The sequence below is a fragment of the Nelumbo lutea genome, chromosome 2, assembly GCF_056320005.1.
Source record: "Nelumbo lutea isolate HS-2025 chromosome 2, American lotus-T2T, whole genome shotgun sequence".
NCBI classification, from domain to species: domain Eukaryota; kingdom Viridiplantae; phylum Streptophyta; class Magnoliopsida; order Proteales; family Nelumbonaceae; genus Nelumbo; species Nelumbo lutea.
Window position 1 is genome coordinate 105,806,360 of NC_142685.1, and position 25,680 is coordinate 105,832,039.

General features: G+C 40.8%; 1 protein-coding gene and 1 pseudogene across 3 annotated transcripts; one reads left to right on the forward strand and one right to left on the reverse strand.

Annotated features, from left to right (window-relative positions):
- The first annotated feature begins 565 nt into the window (after positions 1–565).
- On the forward strand, positions 566–1,102 carry LOC148872526 (glucan endo-1,3-beta-glucosidase, acidic-like). The gene is made up of 2 exons (XM_088970135.1): positions 566–718; positions 905–1,102. Exons 1-2 carry the CDS (start codon positions 566–568, stop codon positions 1,100–1,102), a joined length of 351 nt encoding a protein of 116 aa, XP_088826261.1.
- Positions 1,103–13,830: 12,728 nt separating this feature from the next.
- Positions 13,831–16,047, reverse strand: LOC148872527 (zinc finger A20 and AN1 domain-containing stress-associated protein 8 pseudogene; annotated as a pseudogene). Of its 2 annotated transcripts, none has more exons than XR_016108179.1 (3): positions 15,859–16,047; positions 15,497–15,571; positions 13,831–14,728 (listed from the first exon to the last, which is right to left on the reverse strand). The product of XR_016108179.1 is annotated as a zinc finger A20 and AN1 domain-containing stress-associated protein 8 pseudogene, transcript variant X2 (transcript). The 2 variants fall into 2 exon arrangements; XR_016108178.1 differs by having other exon boundaries at positions 15,732–16,035.
- Between the last annotated feature and the right edge of the window lie 9,633 nt (positions 16,048–25,680).

Consider the following 25,680-nt stretch of genomic DNA (forward strand, 5'->3'; position numbering starts at 1 on the left):
AACTTAGTTACTCAAAAGCAACGGAGTTGTTCTAGCCACTGGTTTTTTAGTCAACAGTTTAGTCGTCTGTTTCGAATCAATGATCTGTTCTGTCAAAAAAATTTAAAAATATATATATAAAAATAAATAGTCAAAACCATTGAAGGGAATGAAGGGTCCATGGTAGATCAACAGGTAATTGACTTATTTAAGGGATTTTGGCCAAAAACCGAATTTGAGATAAAACAGAACTGATTGCCTGGATGGTTCCCGGCCCAAACGGTCCAACCGTCCAGGTCAAGGGCTTGATTCCTAGTTCCTACAAGTAAAAGCCGATGACTGGTCACAAGCAAAGTGGAGAGTAGAGAGTAGACAATAAATGGGGAAGAGCAAACCCATTGACAAAGAGGCAAACAGTACTCCAATCTCAACTAATTAATTAAGGAATTAACCATGCATATGCATGCATGCTCTCTAAGTACTCTATGTTTTACGTACAGGTAGTGTATCCGAAGGAAATTAAGGCAACAATTTACCGGCACCAAACGAAGTTGTGGCCCTCTGTAAGGCCAATAATATTAACAAGATGAGGCTTTATGAACCTGATGGAGCCACTCTTCAGGCTCTTAAAGGCTCCAACATTGAAGTAATGCGTGGCGTCCCAAACAGAGACCTTCAGCGCATTGCCGGCAATGACCTCGACCTCACTCCGGCGTATTACTTTGTCAATGGCAATGTGGTAGACAACAGAGCTACTATCAATTAAGTTAAAGTATATTGTGGTTGGTAATGAAGTCAGCCTCCAAGAATTCCAATAGGTCCTCCTTTCCATGAGAAAAATCCAGAGAGCAGTTGAAGCAGCTGGGTTACAAAACCAAGTGAAGGTGACAACTGCAACTTACACTGGCCAAGTGCTGTTGAGAAGGTGGGTGGTTCTTCTGTAAGGATTGTTGTATCAGAAACTGGCTGGCCAAGTGCTGGGGACCCTGTGGCCGAGGATTGTTGTACCAGAAACCCCAATGGTCCTATTGACACCTACATAATGTTGGATGAGAACACCAAGCCTGAAGCAGAGACCCAGGGACACTTTGGGCCATTGGCCAAGCGCCAAATCAACACTTAAGAGCGCTTCTCATATAATATATATAAATAAAGGTTGCAGAGGTAGTGATATATATAATGTGGTATTGTAAACATCAGTGGCTGCTCTCTCTGTGAAGCCCACACTAAAGCTTATTGTCACTGTAACCAAGTATTTACTACAGCAATAAAACCGTAATGTTATAGTTAAATTGCATTAGTGTTTGAACAATTAAAAGAGCTTTTTAATTGATGATGATTGCTTATACTTGCTACAAGCCTATATCATATCAGATTAAATTTGTTGACTACTTAGAAGATTTACTTGCTTCTAATTAATAATAAAAAGAGAATGCCAATTAGAGCTACAAGTGGTATTATTTGTAGCTAGAAATCTGAATTTGATCCCTTTATTATGGTACCAAGTATGAATCCATGCACCCCTATATATTCAATCCAAAAGATTTTATTCGCTCCTTTCTATATTTTATGCTGTATCCTCTATTTAGTAAACCTGGTTTGGATGCTCTACTGTTTTTACTAATTTCCATAGGTTTTCATGAAATACAATATCAAAGTTCTCAGTCATATTTGGCCATTTTTAGTAGTTTAACTTGTTATTAATATATATTCAATATCAAATTGCAACCCGAATTAAATTCAATCTGTTTACAGTCTACTTTTTTTCAAAATCAATTCTGGTATTGATAGAAATGGCATCCCTAAGTCAACCAACTTTCAAACCACTAAAAGATTCAATTTTCTTATGTACTCAAATTCCATGTTATCTGTGAATTCCAACCAAATAACCACTAAAAAAAACCTCACATGGGTCAATAAACCAGCTGACCCGTCCATCAAAGAACAAAAAAGGGTTGTTAATTGATCATTTTGCTAAACTTGGTGGGACTTCCGAAGGATTCAGTCTCATAGGTTTTCATGAAATACAATATCAAAGTTCTCAGTCATATTTGGCCATTTTTAGTAGTTTAACTTGTTATTAATATATATTCAATATCAAATTGCAACCCGAATTAAATTCAATCTGTTTACAGTCTACTTTTTTTCAAAATCAATTCTGGTATTGATAGAAATGGCATCCCTAAGTCAACCAACTTTCAAACCACTAAAAGATTCAATTTTCTTATGTACTCAAATTCCATGTTATCTGTGAATTCCAACCAAATAACCACTAAAAAAAACCTCACATGGGTCAATAAACCAGCTGACCCGTCCATCAAAGAACAAAAAAGGGTTGTTAATTGATCATTTTGCTAAACTTGGTGGGACTTCCGAAGGATTCAGTCTTCAATAATCTATTTGTCAACCACAAAATGTTTGGCTAGATTATGCCTTGTTAACTGTCCCATCCTTTTTGTGGGACAAGATGGTGATCTCAGATACCAGAGCCTTTTTGGTTCCTTGGTGAATTCTCAGTTCTTATTATGCTGCTGCTGTTGAGAAGATTGGCGGGTCCTCTCGGTTCGGAATGTGGGTGAAAATGCACAGGATTATTTGAATGGGTTGATCAAACATGTGAAAGGATCGGGAACTCCGAGAAGACCCAGTTGGCCCATTGAGACTTACATATTTGCAATGTTGGATGAAAATGCCAAGGATGGAGTAGAAAACGAGAGGCAGCGGCCGGGATAAACAACCTAAGTACGTACCAACTCAATTTCAATTAACAATTATATAGATTAATGTGTCATGATCGAGTTGATGTTTTAAACTTCTAATCTTATAGTTCAATTGTAATAATGTAGGAATAAAAGTTGTTAATTTCTTGTTAATTGATGATCTTGAAAAACATAAATCTCTTTCCAGAGAGTCCGAAGTCGATCGAGTTGATCCAGAGCAAATACTCTTCAAAGCAGACAAGAAAAAGAAGGCAGCCGGCAGGGAAGCCGTCCCGATTAGGATGGATTCGTGCACTTGACGTCGTGACCTTTTGACTAACAACAGAAGCCTGGCCAGTGGCCACGAGCTTGACCCCTTACTACTTAAGCCATTAATTGATTGCCACAAGACTTTGAGAAGAAAAAGTCTTTGGCATGTCAAATGGGGAACAGTGTTGCATTTTCCTTGCAACTACTTACCGTATTTGGTTTGTGGGTCAGTAGTAGTCTGGATCCTAAAACCCTTTGGCTTTCTGTTCTCACCAGAACTAGAAGGAGAGTCCGGATCTCCAATACATACAAACTCTGCCTATGTTTACCCACATAACATTGCAGTCATACATGGAGAACATCTCTCCTCCTGCATACTATGCAGGGGGAGATGCTCCCAAGGGGATAGTGTTTTGTGTGTAGACGTGAGCAGAATTGTCGTGGGCAGAAGGGGTGTTTATGGTGGCTTTAATAGACACAAAACTTGAGGATGGATACGTGTTGGCACAGAGGCTGTGCAACATTCTAGTCTGGCTGCTCTCCAATTGTGATTTACTAGGGCGGATTCATGGAGCGATATCATTAACCAAATTAAATTGAAAACCTTATCTTTCCTCTGTCTTTATAAAAGGGGCATTGCTTGCACAGCAAAGCTAACCAATTTTGACCGTTTGGCTTTTCTCTACATGGCTTATCTTCCTCTGTTTTCTCTCAGTTATTCATATTCTCAAATCCTTCCTTTAGCGTAGAGTTCTTCATATTTAGGGATAGGCAATTTTTCCCATATAGCTGATCTTCATGAGGACCTGCCTCGAATGAGATTGGGATAAGGATGATTTTTCCCCCATAGAGACAGAGATAGTGATATAGGCGCATATGGCAAGGCCCCGGATTGCGCCACATGCCATCGGCCGGATGAGATCTTGGCCGTTCACTTCCAACTACCTCCAACCACTTCATGGGAAGGTCAAGTACAAAAGGGGATGCTCAACTTCAAGGTAAGGCTTCTTGCTCTCTAGCTTTCTTGTTCTTGACTAACCTCGTCTCAAGCCTGGTCCAAACCCTCTCAAGTAATTGATTAATTTGATTGTCGAAATCTCCACCCCTGAGATAACACCCATGGCATCTAATGTGTGCTTTCCTCTTGCTCTCAAGTTGGATTCGTTGGCCTCAGCCAGAAGAGAAGTTACCTTGTTACCCTCGGCCCCATCTTTGGTAACAACAGATAGAAAAACTTTCATCCCTGTCATGGGGATGGAAAGGGGTAGGGAGACCATCCCCTTGCCTTGATAGATTTGTAAGATATAATTATCTTATTTAAAAAATTGGAATGAAATAGAAATAAAAAATAGAATGAATTTAACAACCTAACAAAATGACTAGTAGGGAACCCCATGGAGATAGGGATGGAAAGAAATGACAAAGACAGGGACGAGGACGGGAATTTTCAAGGGAACAAGGACTGATGGATAGTGGCACCCTGCCCTCACCTTGTTCCCCACCATTGCCATTCCTATTCATATTTAATAGTTGTATCATTACATTTAATTTTTGAGTGGTTCATATTTTAATTTCAAATTTAAGTTTCACATTCCTTTCATATTTTTTAGTTCCTTGATTATTATATATAATAATTTCAATTTTATTAAAAGAATAAGATTGTGTATGTTAATTCTAAATTGTTCATCAAAACTTTATTTTAAGCTAAATACTAGCGGGGACCCATCCGATGCACGTGATTTGTTATGTTAAATAATAAAACATGTAAGAGTATACAATTATTTTATACAATAATTAATAATTATTTATATTTTACATACTACTCTTAATAATTTTTTTACAATACAAAAACAACAATTAGATTTAGATAGAGTTGTTTATCAAACTTTGGGATGGCAATTTTCCCCATTTCCCCAACCCCTATGGTGATTTGCCCCAAATGGGGCGGGGATGAGGATGATTTTTCCCCCACGGGGATAAAGATTGAGAAATTTTCATCCCTGTTGGTGGGGACGGCACGGGGATGGGGAAAGCACTCCCAAGCCTGTGGGAACCCCAATCCCTATCCCATGGGATCCCCACAAATATATGTATATATGCACATACATCTATATATTAATATTTTTAAAAATATGGTTGAATATGTTTGAATCTTTTATAATTGGATTGTAAATTTTAATTAATTTTTATTTTTTTTTAATAAAATAAAAAACAAAAACATAATGGTTGACATTGTAAAGGATCACGAGGAGTGGGAATCCACATGAAGACGAGATAGAGAAAGGTTCCTTGTTTCCACCCCGCCCCATTTTCATTCCCAATCAAACTAATGAAACTGACCAATCCGATTTCTAGTCGTCTTTAGTTCAATAATTTCCTAACTCAAACGCGTTGGATTAGTTTCACTTTAGCCATTTGTAAACTGACTAAAATCGAATGGTTCAATCATAAATATATATTAATATTTTATATTTTAAATATATTTTTTAATACATGAAAATGAGAAAATTAAATTATTTCCTAGGCTAAAATATTTTATGTAATAAATTTAATTTTAAATTTACTTTTTTAATAATGACATTGTAATTTTTTTAATTTAAACTTAATTTTTAAAATCCATGGCTGTTGTGGTGGCTCATCACAAATTTTTTAGAGAAAAGTTGGAACGTCTTAGGTTCCCTACAAACGGAGAGAACTGCACTGTATCTTAAACTACCCTTATGGTTTATCTAATTGACTAAGTGTACCCTTATTGTTTGAAGATTGAGTAACTCTACCCCTACTATTTCTAACAATTGACTAACTCTACCTTTACCGTTAACATATGTTAATATTCCGTCAAGACTTGTACACACGTGACATCACATGATGTTTAAATTTTTTTAAAACCCAATGCTACCCTTGGCCTTACCCCTTCCTCTCGACTCGGCACACCCTTCCTCCTCCAACATCTCCCTCTTTCCCTTATTTTCCTCTTACAGTCACTAGAGAGAACCGCATTGTATCTACATTGTATAACAAGACAAAAAAAATAACTGTCGATCTTTTCACAACCAAGAGCCTAAAAGAAAATACAGTTCTTTCTCTTTGCAAAATCCAGAGAGGATGAAGGGAAACAGAACAGAGAGGACAAAGGGACGAAGGGAATTATCTAGAAAAAAGAGAAGATGAGCATAGATTTTTAAGGTTTACTTGCAGGTCTTGATGAGAGGAAAACAAAAAGAAGACCAATTTTTTTCTCTCTCCTTCCTCTGGGCGACAGCGGTGGCAACCCAACTCCCATCTCTCTCTCTCTCTTCTTCCTTTGGGCAACAAGCGGCAACCCCTCTAAAGTCTGATCTCTTCCTCTCTCTCTTCTTCCTCTGGGCGGCGGCAACGATAACCCCCTCTGATGAAGTCCGATCTTTCTTCCTCTCTCTTCTTCCTCTAGGCGATGGCAGCAACAACCCCCTCTAATGAAGTCCAATCTCTCTCTCTTTCTTCTAATCGATGATGGCAACAACCCCTCTAAACTCTGATCTCTCTTCTTCCTCTGGGCATTGGCAGCGACAACAACCCCTCTATCTAATCTCTCTCTCTCACTCTCTCTCTCTCTCTAGGCAATAACGACAACCCCTCTAAACTCCCCCTTCTCTCTTTCTTCTTCCTCTGGGTGAAGACGGCGATAAATCCCCTTTGAACTTTCGACAGCCATATTCTTCTTTCTCACAAACACAGAGTTGAATCAAGACCTTCCTCTGCTTATGTTCCCTCCATGGCTTCTTAGAAACCTCGTTAATGGAGGTGGAAACTTATCCGTTCAGCATGGGCTAAAAATGGGATTGGAAGAAAGACGCACTTGATGTTAATCAAAGAAAGACACAAAGGAAGAGATACCCGAACAACTAGATTTCAAAGAAAATTCTTCCTTTCTTTAGCTATGCAAATTCTGCATTTTTTAAGCTACAGGCTCTTAGACCATTGCAAAATTAAATATTTTGGATTATAAAAAGGTAGTTTAGACATTTTGCCCAGGTTTGACGAAAGTTAACGATATGGGTAGAATTAGGCAATTGTCAAAAACAGTAGAGATAGAGTTAGAGTCAATTTTTAAACAATAAGGGTACAATTGTCAGTAGAGATAATTGTCAGAAAAGGTAGTTTAGACATTTTGCACAAGTTTTGACGGAAGTTAGTAGAATTAGACAATTGTCAGAAACAGTAGAAATAGAATTAGTCAATTTTTAAACATAAAAGACACTTAATCAATTAACTAAGCCATAAGAATAGTTTAAAAAACTTACCCATTTTAAAATTTCCTCATGAGACCGCCTAAGACGTTTCGCCCTCATCGAGGTATTCAGTCTCAGGCCCAATCCCCAGTCGAGGCTAAAAGTCCTTCCTCTTCCTGACCTTTGAGCTTCTGCGTTTGTCTGTTCTAATATCTAGCTATAACATAGAATTGAAAACCCATAATTATTAATTCATTTCCTTTTTCCTGATCTTTGGGGTTGCTACACGTATCTTGGTAGAGTTACCGATCTAGAAAAGTTTTTTCATTGAACACAAAGGCATCAGAAATATATGCAATGTTCTTCACAAAATTCACAGTAGACATTCAAGAGAATACATGGCCTTCGGCCATGACTAAGCATATGCAGTGTCCTTCACGCTTACAAAGGTCACGAGCTCATAATATACTAGGAAGATTTTTTTTTTGATATATACTCGGAAGAACTTGGACACCGGCTTCCCTCCAAAAATAATGCCACAACCTACAATTCCAGATCCTTCTCATATCTTCTAGGAACTGTTCAACAATCATCAAAAGCTTCTAAAAGCATCCATAAAATATTTCTCCAAGTCAGATTTCACTCAAAACAATCTAAGTTAACTGCTATTGCCAGCTCAGGTCTTTATGAGAAAAATGAAATTTTATCTTTTACACTTTCATGGTGCTCATGCCAGCAACCACATGCAAATTTTGGATAATTCAGATGTATGGAATAAGGATAAGTGGTCAAATGATCGACAAATCCAGATCACTCGAGTCTTTCTGAGACAGACTTTCTACTTTTGAGTCTGGGCTCTAGTCCTTCAATATTTTGAGAATTGCAACAATACAAGTCATCAGCTTTTACCCTAAAAATAGAAGTAAATCAAAAACAAAGCATCAACAAACATTTAGGCACAAATTAGATTCATTTGGACCCGCATTGATAACCTAGATAACACAAGGAAACCAAAAAACACTGATCTAAGACCTCAACTTCAAAATTCTAGGCAGCTTAGTAGAACAATGTCTCCAACACTAAGAGTTGACTATAGAAAGTAATAAAGAATCTATTTGCACCATTGATAAGCTAGATAGACGAGGAAACCCGGCATACCCTGAACTGAGACCTCAACTTGAATATATAGCTTGAGAACTCTAGCTTAGTAGAACAATGTCACCAACACTAAGGCCCCGTTTACTTTTCGGTAAGTTACTTACCCAGGTAAATGCAATTACCTGGATAAGTTTTTCCTGAGAAATACTTGCCCGGGTAAGTGCATTTACCCATGTTATTTTATTTCTCAGGTAAACAAGGCAATGACCATTTTAGCCATAGAAATTCATTATTAAAAGAGGCATTTTTGTCCCTTCAAGTCTTGGCAAATTCCCACCATGTGGGAAAGTTATTTACCCATCTAGGAGATGGATATCACTTTCCTAGGTAAGTGGTACCCAGAAAAATAAACTCCCCCTCTCAAAATCCAAGAAAAGAACACCCCCTAAGAGTCGACTAATAGAAAGTAATAAAGAAACTATTTGCACCAAGTAGACATCTCTGCCAGATTTTCACCAACTACAAACTAAACTTTGTCAGTCTGACTTCTCATCAGTGGAATTAAATAGGTTTTTCAATTGCATATCCAACATGAGCAAAGATATAGCGAATCCAATGTGTTTTGGGATAACTGTGACCATTTTAGTAATAGAGTTCACCGTGCTTGTCATTTGTACTAATGTAAATGAAATTTCACTGCAGGGAAATGAAGCCTTAATTTTCTTGAAAGAGATAAAAACATGAACCATTTTTTTATCAGAAACACGGAAAAGAATTCATTAAATTTAGATAAAAAGGTACAACAAGAAGTCTCGGAAAGAAACAGACTCAAGAGTACATATTAGGCTCAGAAAATTACAAGTGAGACGAATACAAAGACCGTCTCTGAACCCCTCGTTTAGCCAGCCCATCCACCAAATGGTTTGCGGATCTTCTCACCCAATTGACTTGAACCATCATTTCTTTAGATAGCCATTAGAACCTTCTATAATCATTCCTTAAATTCCAGATTACACCTTCTCCCTTTTTCAGCCAGCTCACAATTGTTCTCAAGTCCCCTTCAATAATCCTTTCAATACCCAATTCTTTTAGCTTTCTCCACCCCATGAACTGCTGCCAAAAATTCTGATCTGAGTAATCACCTTGCCCAATTGGACCTAAGTACAATAAGAGTATAACTCCTTCCTCATCCCTAATTACACTGCCAATGCCTGAGACCTGGATTGCCCACACAACTACCATAAAAATTTAGCTTCTTCCATCCGCAACTTGGTGGTGACCACTGCACATACTTTTTGTCTTCTGGAGGAAGAGTTGACTATTGCACCCCAAGATCTAAAGAAATCTTCAACCTTGAATACAGAGAAGTGATTCAATGTTCTAGCCCAGTGTGCCACTTTTGAGATTATACCTCTATCAAAGCTTCCTTGCTTCTCTCTTTGCTTTCAAAGATCCTTAAATTTCTTTCTTCCCAGACCAACCACGCTCTCCACAAGGTTCAACCCCTCCTCTTAGAGCAACTAAAAGCAGGGCTAAATAACCCTTCCAAGCTGAAGGAAGGGTCCACCTGCACCCAAAAAGAGAAGAAAACCAATCCCATATGCAGCCAACAAAAGGACAAGAGTTGAAGAGATGAAGAGCAGTATCACCATTCAACTTTCACAAAAAACACCTGTTGGGGGACAAGTACCAGTTTGGTCTTTTTCTATGGATTATGTCACACGTATTAATACAACCATGAAACAGTTAAACACTTCCCAACAGAAGACACCAACTTTTGGTGGAATGGGGGATCCCAAATTTCCTTAATAGGGAACGAAGGGGATGAGGAATTGATCACAAGGGAGTTGAAGAAAGACTTGCAATAAAAAAGCCTTGCAGCATTAGGAGCCCACACTCTAGCATCCAACCCATCTTCCCCAGAACCACTGAATTTAACAAGCTTAGAAAACTTGACACACTGGATATTAAGACTCTAAGATTCCTAGTGAACCCAAGGTTTCAATTAAGCCCTGAGTGGGAAGAATGCTGGGAAATGAAATCGGACACTGGTCTACCCTTAAGGCTGGAAAGAGCAAAAAGGAAAGGAAAAATCTCAGACAGAGGATGCTCCCCAACCCAAACATCTTCCCAGAATCTGATATTCTGACCCGAAGCCAGATCATACCTTACATGGTTGACAAAGGCAGGAAGGATATCATGGATAGCTTTCCAAGGAGCAGCCTAAGTCCCTCTGTGCAGGCAACCAGCATCCCATCCATTGTTTGACAGCCTGTGGATACTTGCAATAACTTTGTGCCACAATCTTTCGTTTTCCTTAGGAAACCTCCAAAGCCATTTGCTTAACAAGGCCATACTTTTCAATCTAACATTTCCAATTCCAAAACCTCCTTCAACCTTCAACTTGACCACCTTTTCCCATCTTACCAAGTGATCTTTCTTACCTTCTCCAGGCTTCCACAGAAAATCCCTCATGATTTTCAAAGAGCCATGTTATCCGGCTCAATTGGGGTGGGTGACTCTCTCAAGGCTGAAATCTTTGCAGTTATGGAAGGAGTTCAAAGAGCCAAGGAACTGAATATAAGAAAACTCATCATTGAAGGGGATTCGGAGGTGGTGGTAAGGTGGCTAAGTAAAGAAAACAACAGCTTATGGAAGAACAGTAACGAGAGGAAGAAGTTTAGGTGGCCGGTTCAAGAGATGGAAGTTAAGATTAGCTGGGTGAAAAGATCAGCTAACTCTTTTGTGGATGGGTTATAGCTAAGCAAGGAGTCGATAGGGAGACTTCATTTAGGGCACAAGTGTAACTTTTTTCCTTTTTGTTCTTGGGAGTGTTTAGCTCCATTTGGAAGATAAGAAAGTTTATCTTCCTCTCTGTAATTACTTTTGTGATTAAGTAATGAATTGTTGTTATTGATTCAAAAAAAAAAATCCCTCATGATTTTTTCAATTTTTCTCACCACTCCATGGGGCATCCTACATAGACATTTAATACACTACGAGGTTGGCCAAAGTGGATTTAGTTAGGGTGGTTCTCCCTCCTAAAGAAATATAATACCTTTTCCACCCCACTAATCTCTTTTCAAGCCTTTCCACCACTGGAATCCAAAATCTAGCGGTTCTAGGGTTGTCCCCAACAGGTAAACCAAGATACCTCAAAGGCCAATCCCCTCTCTCACAACCTAAAGATTCTTCTCAAGCCCTCAACTCACCCTCTTCTACATTGATGCCAGCCACTACACTTATGGACCAATTCATCCTCAAATTGGACATCCTTTCGAAGAGCTTTACTACCAACCTCAAGTTTTCCACCCTATCTTTGTTATCCAATCCCCATCACAAAAGACTAGGATATCATCTACAAACTACAAATGAGTAATCAAAACTCCATCGCTCCCTACAAGCCACTCCTCGAACAATTGCATACTATTGGCTCTTGAAATCAGCATACTAAGGACCTCCTCAACCAAAGTAAAAAAGAAAAGGAGAGTAGAGGTCCCCTTGTCTTAGACCTCAAAAGCATTCAAAAAAGTCAACCACCGAGCCATTTACAATTACTGAACAATGACTTGTTTGCAAACATCCTCTGATCCATTTGCATCACTTATCCCCAAATCCACACCTTCTCATAGTATTAATCAATAACTCCAAATCCACCAAATCACAGGCTTTTTCCAAATCCAATTTAGTTGATATTCCATTTTTCCTTAGCCTCTTTTGGGCCCCACACATTTGGAAGAAATTAGGATTTGGTCAACTATTTGTCTATCTTGAATGAAGGCCCCTTGATATTGGGAGACAAGTCAGCGGAGTACCTTTTTGATTCTCAAGGACAAGACCTTAGCAATGATTTTGTAGAGACTGATGACTAAGCAAATAGGTCTGAACTCCCCAGGATGATTAGCAACAATTTTCTTTGGAACCAAGCCTAGAAAAGTTTTCATACACATGCTCATTACCCCCCTTCTATGGACTTCCTTAGATACTGTCACCAAATCAGCTTTAATTATGTCCCAATAGACTTGATAAAACGCCATTGTAAAACCATATGGCCCCAGAGTTTTGGATCTCTCCATAGAGAATACAGCATCCTTAATTTCAACCTCACAAATTGTCTTTTAAGGGCCTCCACTTGATTTTCTCTCAATACCTCCCATTCAAGCCCATCAACATTCTCTCATTAATAGACCTTCTACAGATCATGGTGAAATTGCAAACGCAAGATCCATTACATATCCATTATTGATCATTCTTCCATCTTCCTCCAACACACAAGGATATCTTTGTTCTCTCTAGTACATGCATTCCAACATACGAGGACTGTATCAACACCATTTCCCTACACACACAACTCTAATATGCATAATTGCACATACAAGTTATTCATGAAACTTCAGTGTAAATTTTTAAGGTATCTATAATCCAGTAATTAATAAAAAGAATATCATTACATTATAACATGCCCATGCATAAAATATGGGCATATGCACAAACATATGAAATGGAGCCACTTCAGACATTTAAATCTCGCATACTGAACCCATGGTCACTTAAGCTCTGTTTGGTTTGAAGGAAAAAGTAGGGAAAGGAAGGGAAAGGTAAGGAAACATATACAAACTTTGTAAAGGTTTCCTTACCTTTCCCTTCCTTTCCCTACTTTTTCCTTCAAACCAAACATAGCCTTAGATTCTAACCTAAAAATTTAATCTATAGTTCTGATTTAAATTCTAAGCATATCATAGAAGTAATGCAAATTTAGCTTCCACTCAACTAATAACTATCACAAATCACTGCATTTAACTTACCATATAGAATCCTTAAGAGCATGCAGCATTCCAATATGCTAATCTTAAACCGATCAAAAGAGTAAGTTGGAGAAAGGCCTCGTTGAGCTGAGTTGCATCAAACGCCATAACCATGTTAAATAGATTAATCAGAATGCGAACCAGGTTGACCAATATGAAGAATTTCAACTACAACAGGCTCATGTTCAGGCCCAGTCCATATTCAACCCAACCCAACCCAAGTTGCACACCTAGACCATAATGGCCATAATTGGTATAACTCCAATATGTTAGCATACAGACCTCCGCACTATTTACAAAAATAAATGTCCAAATTTCAGAGTCATTGACAAAGTGGCATATCAACACGTATGTCTAGAACCATCACAATTTTAACAGATAAAAATACCATCTAGGTTTCACCAAACAATAAATTATGATAACACTGTAAAGTAGTGGATCACCTAATAAGCATGAAGCCCTTGTGTTTCACTAAGAATCCAACAGCCAGAATTCATACAAGAAACTGCAGTACTGGAACTCTAGTGATTTGTACAGGCAGAAACTCTACAGACTGAGAAAGATAGGAATGCCAACTTCAGAACGGAAGAAAGTGAAAAAAAGATTGTTCCAAGTTCTAGTTAGAATCCCTTACCAAACAAGTCGACAACCAGCAAATAGATCTTTAAAAAGAGAACTAAAATGTAGCCTGAGGAAGAAGGTGACAACTACTGAATGGACAATCATTAAAAAATTAAATCAAAGATAAAGCAGACTGAAGCCAAAAAATTGAAACCACAATGGTGCACAGATAGGTTTCATATGGTTGCAGCATAGAATGTGCCATTAGGAAATGCACCACCCGAGAATACTATGTGAACCAGGAATTATAAATTACAAAGGTAACCAAATTATAAGCCAAATAATGTCCATAAAACCAGCACAGACAGACTTACACACTGGAGCCAACAAAGAAATCCTTGCCAACCAACAAGGAAGATAGAGTTCTTCAGATGCAAAGATGCCCTAACTAAAATGCTTCCAATCATTTATACCAATAAAGGACACCTAACAAGAAGAACACCCAACATAAAAGAAGATGCATCGATGAAACAAAAAGCATTGCAGCACAGCACATGAACATTCACTTCAAGATTCTTAGATCTTGTCGAGCTTTTCTGCCTTGACAACAGGGTTGGCTTTAGCTATTGCATCCCGGGCAGCAGTCCGATAATCAATGGGGCAGTCATGCTTGTCGGAGTAACGATGAACCGCACAGAAAACGTTTCCACACCGACAATTGAACCCTGTTAAGCCAACACGCTTCCTGCAAGAGTTGCACCTATTCGGACCCTCTTTCACCTTCGCCTCTACCCCCTCGCTTGACGCTGGGGCACAAGATACTTGTGTTGAGATGATGGGCTCTACTGAACCAATAGAAACATCCACAGAGCCGGCAACAACAGGCTCCTTTCCATTACTGCTGCTGCTGCTACCATTTACGATATTCTCTATGGATGACGCCGCAAGTTTTGCCTGCTCCTGCTTCAACACCAAATCCTTATGGCACTTTGAGCACATGTTCATCGTAGCCGCGCTTCCAAAGAAGCCGCAGTTGTTAACACAGAGAATAGGACCTTCAGGAGCTTCGCATCCAGTCTCGTCGTGCTCCATTTTATCAACTCTCCTGGGAAAAAGAAAACCACTCAAAATCTCAAAACAAAACTCAGTAGAAAAAATCCACCAGCAACCTAATCCACACGTACACAAAATAGACAGATTGATAACAGATGTAAGTAACTCATAAACCATGGTCCTAAACAAACAAAATACATTTAGACAAGGCTAAAAACAACAAAGAACAATAAGGCAACTGAACGTAAACATATACTATAACCTGAAAGCAGAAACAGCACTCACCGACCAAACAAAATATCCAAGCTACAGAATAGAAAATAAATACAGACCAATCCGCGTAGAAAGAAGAAAATTTTCCCCAAAAGCTCCGCCTTGGCCAACCACTAACCACGTATCATAATTGTAAATTTTACATGAAAAACAAAAGAAAAGAAAATGAAAATGTAAAACACAAAAGAATTCAAACTTTATGTTTGCATTATGTCCTCATGTTATCAGAACCCAGACAAGCCTGGAGCCATTCAAATTCTCCTTTGAGACAAGAAAGCTTAAGCCAGCCTCTTGTTTGAAAATGGAAAACCCAAAACCACGCCCCCAAAAAAATGTAAATTGCTAATAACATAGAAAGACCTCGACGTCATCGGATTGTACACGCAAAATATGAATTGTGTGCATCAAAATCGCCATGGTAGAGAATAAACCCTAACCCCCAACAAAACGATGGGGAAGACAAAACCTGACCCTATTACTGAGACAAATAATAAGAATTTGAAACCCTACCCAAAATTTTCAAACACGTAGGGAAAAAAGCCCTCACCTGTTCGCCAGGATAAAAGACTTCTGGACGCGATTCCTTTGGCCGATCGCGAATCTTAATCACACCAGATGGCTCCTGTCGCCATAAGAATAATAACCAGAATTTAATCGAACGAAACGGTAGCTCAAACAGAATCAAGAACAAGTACAAATAAAATAAAAGTAAGTAATGAGAAAAAAAAAAGAAAGAAAAAAATCAAATAATAAAAAGAAAGAAAAATGGATGAAACCCTAACCCTAGCAAAGACGCGATCGGAAAATTAAGAGTACATCAGCGAGAGGTATAAAAGCGAAGGGAAAGGAAGAGAGAGAATGAAGAGGAAGAGAGACAGAATGAAGGCGATGGGTTTGTGTTAATTTCACCTCTCTTTTCTCTCTCCACCTTCGCTATTTAATCTTTCTCTGCAAACGAAGGCTTTCACTCAGTCGGTGAAGCCAATTTGCCTGCCCGGATTACCCGGATTGCCCATTTTGCCCCCTTTCAAGCTGCTCTCATTTATGCTTCTGCTATTTCTATTTTGTACTGTTTATTCTCTTCCCATTTTTCGAGGCAATGGAAATATAGAACTTATCCAGTGTTTTATTGGTATTCTGTCCTTGTTGCACTTTCCTATACGTCTATATTCCTACCTTGTTGTGGCGTATTGTGATTTGAATTTTCGTTTTACCATTTTTATCCTTCGTGCTTTTACTATTTTACCCTTTTTATATAACAACCATTTTTCGGTTTTTTTTTTACTTTTATTAATTCCTTTTCCCATTTATAAACAGCTTTATTTTGGGATTAACTCATCCATATCTAACGGTTGAAACTTAAAAGCGCATTTTATGGCATCTCGGTGTGAACGGTTGGATTACAACTCAATGTATCAAGAGAAAAAAAGAGAAAAACAGATGGCACATGATGAGCAGAAGAGGTAGATATTTTGTAAAAAAAATCTTGTATTGGCCTAGATTATAGATAGTAAGTATAACAGCTTTAGTTATATGATTTTATCCCGATTAATAATTGGGTAGATTTTGTGTTTTTTTTATTTTGAGATTATTTTGTTGATAATATATAAAGGTTTATTAGTTTTTTTTTTGTATTTTTAATATATTTTATGTTTAAAAGGGGAAATTTAGGCCATGCTTGTTTCGATTTTTATTTTTTCTCATTCTTATTTAAAATAAAATTCTAAAATAGAAAAGAATGGGTAAAAATAGGCAGAATGAGAAAATATTACTATGAACCAAATACTTTTTTTCTAAAAATGAACTTTTCATATTGACAAGTGTTTTATGTTTCTCATTTTCATTCTTCTAAAAAACATCAGTATTCATAAACTGCTAGCCTAAGTCTGTAACAATCAATGTTTACCAATTGGCATAGATGTTTTGTTAAAGTACTTTTGTAAAAGTGATTTATAAAAGTAATTTCGTAAAAATGCTTTTATAAAAGTGCTTTTATAAAAGTACTTCCATAAAAGTGTTTTTATAAAAGTACTTTTATAAGTGTTTTCATAGTGTTTTTATAAAAGTACTTTAGTAAAAGTGTTTTCATAAAAGTACTTTTATAAGTGTTTTCATAAAAGTACTTTTATAAGTGTTTTCACAAAGTGCTTTTATAAAAAGTACTTTTATAAAAGTGCTTTTATAAAAGTACTTTCATAAATGTACTTTCGTAAAAGTGCTTTTATAAATGTGCTTTCATAAAAATACTTGCATAAAATACTTTTATAAAAGTGTTTTCGTAAAAGTACTTTTGCAAGTGTTTTTGTAAAAGTGCTTTGCAAAAGTAAACACCTATGCCAACAGTTTTGTAGGCAAAGTGCTTTAGTAAAGTAATTTCATAAAAGTTCTTTTATGTAAAAGTATTTTTATAAAAATGCTATCATAAAAATACTTTTGTAAAAATGCTTTCATAAAAGTGTTTTCGCAAAAGTAAATATATATGGCAACAGTTTTGTAGGTAGAGTTTCCTCAAATAATGAAAATGAGCAAAATGGGGCATGATTATTTTTCATGCTATAGACTACTCAATTTTTGTGCTATGGGCCTGATTTTTTATTCTAAAAAGAATTTAACCCATGGCAAGAATTTTGTAACCAAACACTCTAATGTCATTCATTCTTGCCTAAAATGGCTAGAATTAAAAGAATGAGACATGAACCAAACATAGTCTTAATAGATGATATAAGATAACTTTGGTTAAAAACACTTTTGAGTATATTTGGAACTATTGCCATTTTCTAAAGCACCATTTGTATGGAATTTTGTCTTCAAAAAAAAGGACAATAGCTGGTTTTTGTTATTTATTTATGACAGATTTTTAAGGCTTCTTTTTGGCAGTTGGATGCTATTTTTATATTATTTCTTTATAACTCCGTGAACATTTTTTATTATTTTTTTATGACAACTAGACACCACTACATGCCACATTAGATTAAAAAAATGAGAAAACATTTTACCAAAACATCATTTTCACATTTCTTATAAAAAGTGGTTTCACATAGGGGGTGAACATTTGGCTTATTCAACTAAAAACTGAATTGAATAAATCAAATTTTTTAAAAATTGGATTTTAAAAAATGATAACCAAACTGAAATCAAAATTTGGATTTTGAGAAAATATATATACTATATTATATATTATATATTATATAATATATATTATAAATTCAAATTTTATTAATATTATATATTACTATATAAATATATTATATAAAGCTTTAAGTTATTATTTACACAAATAATTATAGATCTATGGAAGTGTTGGGTTTAGGTGACGTGGTCCCTTTTACGTGTAGGAAATGCTATTTGGACGTGAAATTATTTGAAGTATGCCAATTTTACTCAAATGAAGGCATGTAGTGGGAGGTGATGTGTGCTTTTTATCATTTTGTATTTCCCTGGTCGATGCTTCTTTACCATTTGCACCATCGTCCCTCCCTATCCCACTCCTCGTCCCCCGATTGCTACTCTCTTCGAGAATCCCAACATAAGAGACAGATCGAGATTGCTCGGTTGTAGGTTGAGCCCTACCACCTCATCGAAGCCCATCCGCTTTGATGACATCCTTGATCGGAAATACAGATCTTGTTGCTGCTTCTTGATGTTACTACACGCGACTTTCACCACAGTAGATAGAATTCCGGCCACAGGATCTGCCATATAGGACGCAAAGTGCCACTTCGAAGGATGGCCTCCACCGCCACCTAGCAAATGTATCGATTTAAAGGATGGACACTTTGATAGTACAATTCGTTTTTCGACTGAAGAACTTCAAGTTGATGTCTAGATGGGCATCTAGCCCCTTTGGTGTTCCTCGGCGCCTGTCGCAATCTTGAGAACTAGGCAATATGGAAAATAGCCGAGGAATCATCCCATTGTCGACTGCAAAACACTAAGAGCTCTGACCTCGGAATCCGAACACCACTCCCCCAGTTCTGCAGTCGAGGATGGGGAGTGCTTGGCCCGAAGTGTTGTGTGGCTGCGTAGCTCGGCAGAGAGCCAAAGTGTCAAACTGAGCTTCCAAGTCTGTCCCGGTGGAGCCAAGGAACGGCTCTGATTCCAAGTGAAAGTTGAGCTTCTGTATCATGGTGATGCTCGGCCATGGTGCGTCGAGCTTTGGAGTTGGGTCCGTATTTCGGAGTTGAGGCTTGTGTAATGCTCGGCTATGATGTGCCAAGCTTTCGAAGTCAAGGCTTAGCTCGATTGTATGCCAAGGAAAGGCCTTTTAGTGTCGATTGGAGGCTGAGCTCCGAAATTGAGGTTGTGATGCTCGGCCACGGGGTGCCAAGCTGCGGAGACAGGTTCCTTTGGGGTTGTCGAGTTGTGAAACAGGTCATTGCCGAGGAGTCTTCCGCTCGTCGGCTACATAACTTAAATGACAACCGAAGTTTCGATTCCCGAACCACTCCCCCAGTTCTACTGTCAAGGAGGGGGTGCTCGGCCGGACTACTACATGGCCTTGTAGCCTTAAGCGGCCTAGCCGAGGACTTGAGTGGCTTAGCCGGGGGATTGTGTCGAAGGTTGGACCGGTACTGTAGTTGAATCGCTGCAATTAATAAGCGTAACTGCTGCCTGTAGAGGATGTCGCTTCGGTTTTTTAGGCTTCCCATTGTATGTTATTGGTCACGCCGATTGGTCTTCCAAGGCGTTGTCAAAGGTGTTTCATCTACACCGTTGATCTCTCCTCGGTCTGTGCCCCTGATGGTTATAAAAGGGAAGACGAGAGGGGGGGGACCCCCTATCCTCAATATTGCTTGCAAGAAGGTGTTTGGCACTCACTTCTTAGAAGGTTGTTCGGAAGATAGCTCGGCAACTAGCACGGCAGATAGCTCGGTGGCCTTCACTCCTCAGTTCTTGTAAACTGCCCAGTATGTCCTTTTCATCTCGTCAGTCCTCTTCCTCTTCTAGGTCCTCCAATAGTTCCGGTTCCAACTCTTCTCATGGCTCGAACTATGAGCCTGAGTTGAGAGATTTTGTGGCTGCCAAAGTTGAGGAGACTGAGGTTGGTCCCTCCGGGATGGAGGTGGAGCTTCCTCTACGGGCAGGTTGCCGGTTTGGCACCACGCCTTACATCTTGGCACCCGGGGATATGGCTCGAATTCAAGCTACATACGCCATTCCCGCGGAATACCAAATGAGGTGTCTGCTTCCCAGGGAGATGGCCACTAATGCTCAGCCCAGTGAACTATGCATTTATGAGCACAACATAGAGGCTGGGCTGAGGTTCCCGTTGAGCGAGGGGTTCGCCGAGGTGCTAAACTGGTACAGGGTGTTGTCAGTGTAGCTAATGCCGAACTCCTTTAGGTTCTTGCTTGGCCTTATGTCCTAGTGTGTCGTCTACGATGTCGAGCTGACCCTGGGATGGTGAACTTTATGCTCCAACTGAAACACCACCAGTAGAGGTACTATTACTTCTCCACTCGATGGAATATTCAGTTGTTAGCCGAGGCCCCTTCCTCCATGAAGCACTGGAAGGATTCCTTCTTTGTTGCGCATTCCTGGGGGTTCCCTTTTTCCTGCTGAGTTGTGGGAGCCGATGACAACTCTGTCGCAGCCCCAATGGTCGGCACTCACTTGAGAGGAGAGGTCGGCCCTGAGCATGATCCATGAAATCAACGTTGTCACGTACACATGCTCGGAGATGCTGATGCTCGCTAGGTTGATGGAGAGGGTGGCTGGTCTATTTTCTTTACTTATTCGTTCGTTGAGTTAAATTTATCTTGTCCACTTTTTACTTGCCTTGGGTATCCTCTGTTGTACAAGTATGGCCAGCGAGGAAGAGATTGTTCATCGGATGAAGGCACTTCGGCAATGGAAAGAACGAACCGGTATGCAACCAAAAGCTTGTCCCAAGACAAGAGAGCGGCCACGTTCCGCGAACAGGGCGGCTCGTCGGCAAAGGAGAGTCCAGCAACGGGAGACTAAGGAGGACGACGTTGTCATGGTCAACCCTGAAGGGGTTTGTCATCCCGTAGGTGCTCCAATAACCGAGGTAGGCAGTATATTGGGTCTGCACGTGCCGAGGTGGTCGGTTCGCGTGGACGACAATCTGGAGATGCCCGGGGTTCCCGAGCAGTTACTGCGAAGAATCATGACAATGACAATAGTTTGGGAATCGATCGGGGTCGGCAACAAAGCCCTGGAGTGTGTGCTGCTACGTTCTATGGCCCAGGTAAGCCCCCTCTTCTTATTCCTTGTGTTTCATTTTCTTTCTTGGTATACTTATCATGTTCATCTCTAGAATGCTTGTGCGGCGGTCGCGCTGGTTGATCGTCTTCGAGATCTCTAGTTATCGTACAAATGGGAACACTTCGACTATCTTCGGAAAAAGGCCTAGTTGGCTGAGCTGCAGGCTACTGGGGAGAGATCGACCGCTCTTGAGAGGGAGGTGGCAAAGCTAAAGGTACAGCTGACCAACCAGGCCAGCCTTGTCCGGGAACAGAAGTGAGAGATCGCAGAGCTAAAGGCAAAGTGAGAGAGGTTGAGGCAGGAGGCTGCCGAGGAGGCAGTCAACCAGTACAAGGCATCAGAAGAGATGCAGCTGCAAATGGACGAATACGTCGAAGCTTCCTTTGCGGCTAGGTTAAACCTCTTTCATTGAAGGATCCTTCGCCGACATTCGGAGTTGGCCAATGAATCGTAAGGTCGGGGTGCTTTTGATCTGAATTCTCCACAAGGATCCGTTGAGGGAGCTGATATTGAGGTTGAACCCATTGATGGTGCTGCCGAGGATTAAGCGGCTGCCTCTCTCTCTCTCTCTCTTGTCTTGGGTTTGGTATGCCAAGCCTTAAGCAATGTAATGAACTATTTTGAGTAGAATATTAGTGCTTCTTTGTTGACCATATGCATGTTACTATCCTTACTTGTGCCTTTTTCTTTTTCCAGCGAAAGCATGTATGGCCGAGCTATTGTGTGTGTCGGGTCGGGCTATGCCTCGGCATCTTATAACTTGTACAATTTTCTTCCGTTGGTCAGGGTGTGGTCGGCCGGGATACTGCATGGACCGGAGCAGGTTGTGCCTTGGGCGTCATCTTCGTACTTATGCGATTTTAGTTTGTTGGCCGAGGTATGGTCGTCCAGGTTATGCCTTGGCACCCCCAGTCTTGTGACGATCAAGGTGTAGTTACTTCAATTCCAAACTCTCAGCCATGGGATGCTCAGTTTCCGGTCTCGAGAGCCCTTGGGGCCATTCTAGGGCTAGCCGTTTCCCAGCTAACTCAACTGTTAAGCCAGCGGTTATGTGGAGTTCCTTGACTGCCCTCAGACCTTGGTGGGCGGGGGCATTCTTCCTCCACGTTTAGGCTCAGCAGTTGCCAGCTGAGTCGGGTAGCTTGGTTGGTGATACGCTAGCAAGTTGGGCGTAATGGGCTCAGTCGTTCGGGGATCGGCGGAGTCAACTTGGTTGACAATGCGGCTTAGCATGCGCGTGTGTGGGGTGTGCAATGGGTGTGTGCGTGCCTTGGAGTCAAAGTTGTAGCTTGAAAGAAGGAAAACTTTTATTGCTTGTAATTCTACTGGTAGTACATCTTGAGATTTCCCGAGTTCCAACTCCTCAATATTGGTTGGCCATCCAGGTCTTCGAGCCTGTAGGTGCTTGGGCCAAGAACCTTGGTGACTCTATATGGCCCTTCCCAGTTCGGTCTGAGCTTTCCTTCTCCCGACGCAGGCACTATGACATTGCGGAGGACGAGGTCGCCAGTCTTGAATTCGCGTCTTCTGACTTTAGTGTCGTAGTATTTTTCCATCCTCTACTGTTGGCTTCCTCGATCAGGTCTAACTCTGTGCGGAGGTCCTCGTCGTTCTGGTCCTCATCGAAGAGCTTGGTCCAGAGGATTGGGGATCTAATCTCTACAGGAACCATAGTCTCGGCTCCGTAGGTTAGGCTAAAGGGGGTCTCACCGATGGCTGTCCGCGGAGTAGTTCTGTATGCCCTAAGTATGCTCGACAATTCTTCGGCCCACCTTCCCTTGGCCTGGTCTAACCGAGTCTTCAGGTCATGCATCAAGGTTTGGTTGGTCACCTCAGTCTACCCATTGCTCTGGGGTCGGTGTACAACCGTGGTCCGGTGGTCGATCTTCAAATCAAAGCAGAGGGCTTCAAACTTTCGATCAGTGAATTGTGTTTCATTATCTGTAATGAGGATGCACAGAATACAGAATCGGCAGACAATACTTTGCCAGAAAAAGTTATGGGCATTATGCACAGTAATGTGTGCTACAGCTTCAACTTCCACCCATTTGGTGAAGTAATCCACCGCTATCAAGAGGAACTTCTGAGCAACCGCAGGGGGAAAGAAACCGAGAATGACCATGCCCCATTGCGCAAACGGCCATGGGTTGGTGATTGGATTCAGAGGGACTGTAGGCTGGTGCTGGTGGTGGAGATTGGAGTGTTGCTAGCAACTGTCGCATCTTCGAACTAGGTTGCATCCTGTTTCATCGTCAGCTAGAAATAACCTTGTTGGAGTGCCTTGTGTGCCAGCATGTGTGCACCAGGATGGTCTCCACAAATACCTTCGTGGATCTCACTGAGGATGTAGTCTGCCTCGGATGGAGAGAGGCATTTCAGGTAGGGGAGAGTATGTGAGCGGTGGTAGAGTTGACCCTAGATAAGGCAATACCGGGTTGATCTATGCTGGAGTTTCTTTACTTCTGCACGATCTTCTGGAAGTGTGCCTTCGCGAAGGTACTATGTTATGGGGTCCATCCACGATGGGTTGTGCTATACTGGGAGGATGAGGAGAGTTGTCTGCGTAATGCTCGATTGGGCCAGGGTGTCCAACCGTGCTATCTTTCCAAGGTCGGTTCTCGAGGAGCTGGCCAACTTGGATAGTGCATTGACTCATATGTTCTCGGCTCAAGGAATCTGCTGGATGTTAAAGCGTTCAAATCGGTGGATGAGCTCCTGCACCTTCTGTAGGTAACTTTGCGTCATAGGCGTTTTCATTTCAAATTGTTTGTGGATCTGGTTGACTACCAGCTGAGAGTCGCTAAAGGCTTCTACTCTCCGAGCTCCCAGGTCTAGGGCAGGGCGTAGCTTGGCGATAAAAGCCTCATACTCAACCTCGTTGTTGGACGCTTTAAACTCAAACCTAAGGGCATGCTCTAACACCGTGTCATCTAGGCCAAGGAGAATAAGGCCAGCTCTGCTGCCTTGCTAATTGGATGAGTCGTTCACGTGTAGGGTCCATATTTATGCTGGTGGGGCAGGATCCTCGGTGGTGAATGTGCATTCGACAATGAAGTCAACTAGGGACTAAGATTTGATCGCAGGCCGGGGTGCATACTCGATGTTGAACTCACTCTACTCCATGCTCCATTTGATCAAGCAGTTGGATGTTTCCGGCCTTTGGAGGACTTGCCTAAACGGTTGGTTGGTAAGCACTCGAATACTGTGGACCTGAAAGTGCGGCCTGAGCTTTCTGGCCAAGGTGACCAGAGCCAGAGCCATTTTCTCCAAGTTGGAGTATTGGGTTTCTACACCACCAAGGACTTTACTCGTATCATAAATTGGCCTCTGTACCCAGTCTTCCTTCTTGACTAGTACCGGCTAATGACACCATCCCTAACTAAGAGGTAAAGAAATAGTTCATCCCCTGGGCTCAGCTTGGTGAGGAGAGGTGGCGAACTTAGGTACCGCTTCAGTACTTGAAAGGACCATTCACATTCCTCGGTCCATTGGAAGTCCCTCGGTTGTTTGAGGGCTTTAAAGAAGGGCAGACACTGGTCAACGGATTTGGACATGAACCGGCTAAGGGCGGCTATTCTACTAGTGAGTCATTGTACATCTTTGTGGGTTCGAGGGGATTGCATGGTGAGGATGGCCTGTATTTTCTCTAGATTTGCCTCAATCCCCCTTTGTGTTACCATGAACCCCAGGAATTTACCCGAGCCGACCCCAAAAGCACATTTGGTCGGGTTCAGCTTCATCTTATACTTCCTGAGGGTATTGAAGACTTCCCTTAGGTTGGCAAGGTGTTGCTTGACCTTCTTGCTCTTCACTAGCATGTCATCGACGTATGCCTCTACGTTTTGGCCGAGCTGATCTTTGAACACCCCATTCACCAACCATTGGTAAGTGGCACCGACGTTCTCGAGACCAAAGGGCATGACCTTGTAGCAATACAAGTCGCGGTCGGTGATAAAGGTTGTTTTCTCCTAGTCATCGGGATGCATTTGGATCTGATTGTACCCTGAGAAGGCATCCATAAAGCTCGGGAGTTAATGGCCTATCGTTGCATCAACAAATTGGTCGATCCTTGGTAGAGAAAAGCTATCTTTGGAGCATGCCTTATTTAGGTCGGTGAAGTCGATGCATATCCTCCACTTCCTAATAGCTTTTTTCACCATTATGTTGGCTAGCTAGTCAGGGTACTTGACCTCCCGAATGAAGCCAACATTGAGTAGCTTTTGTACTTTGTCTACAATTACTTGCCACCACTCTGTTGCGAAGCTCCTCTTCCTTTGCTTGATAGGTTGGTAGCGGGGGTCAGCATTCAAATGGTGTGTGATGACTTCGGGGTCAATCCCCAGCATATCTGCCACCGACCAGGCAAACACGTCGGTGTGGTCCTTCAATAGTTGTACAATCTCTTCCCGTAGGCGATCATCTAAGAGAAAGGCAACCTAGACTGTCCTATCAGGGTCCTCTACATTGAGCGAAACCTGGATGAGGTCTTTGGCAGGTTGGTCG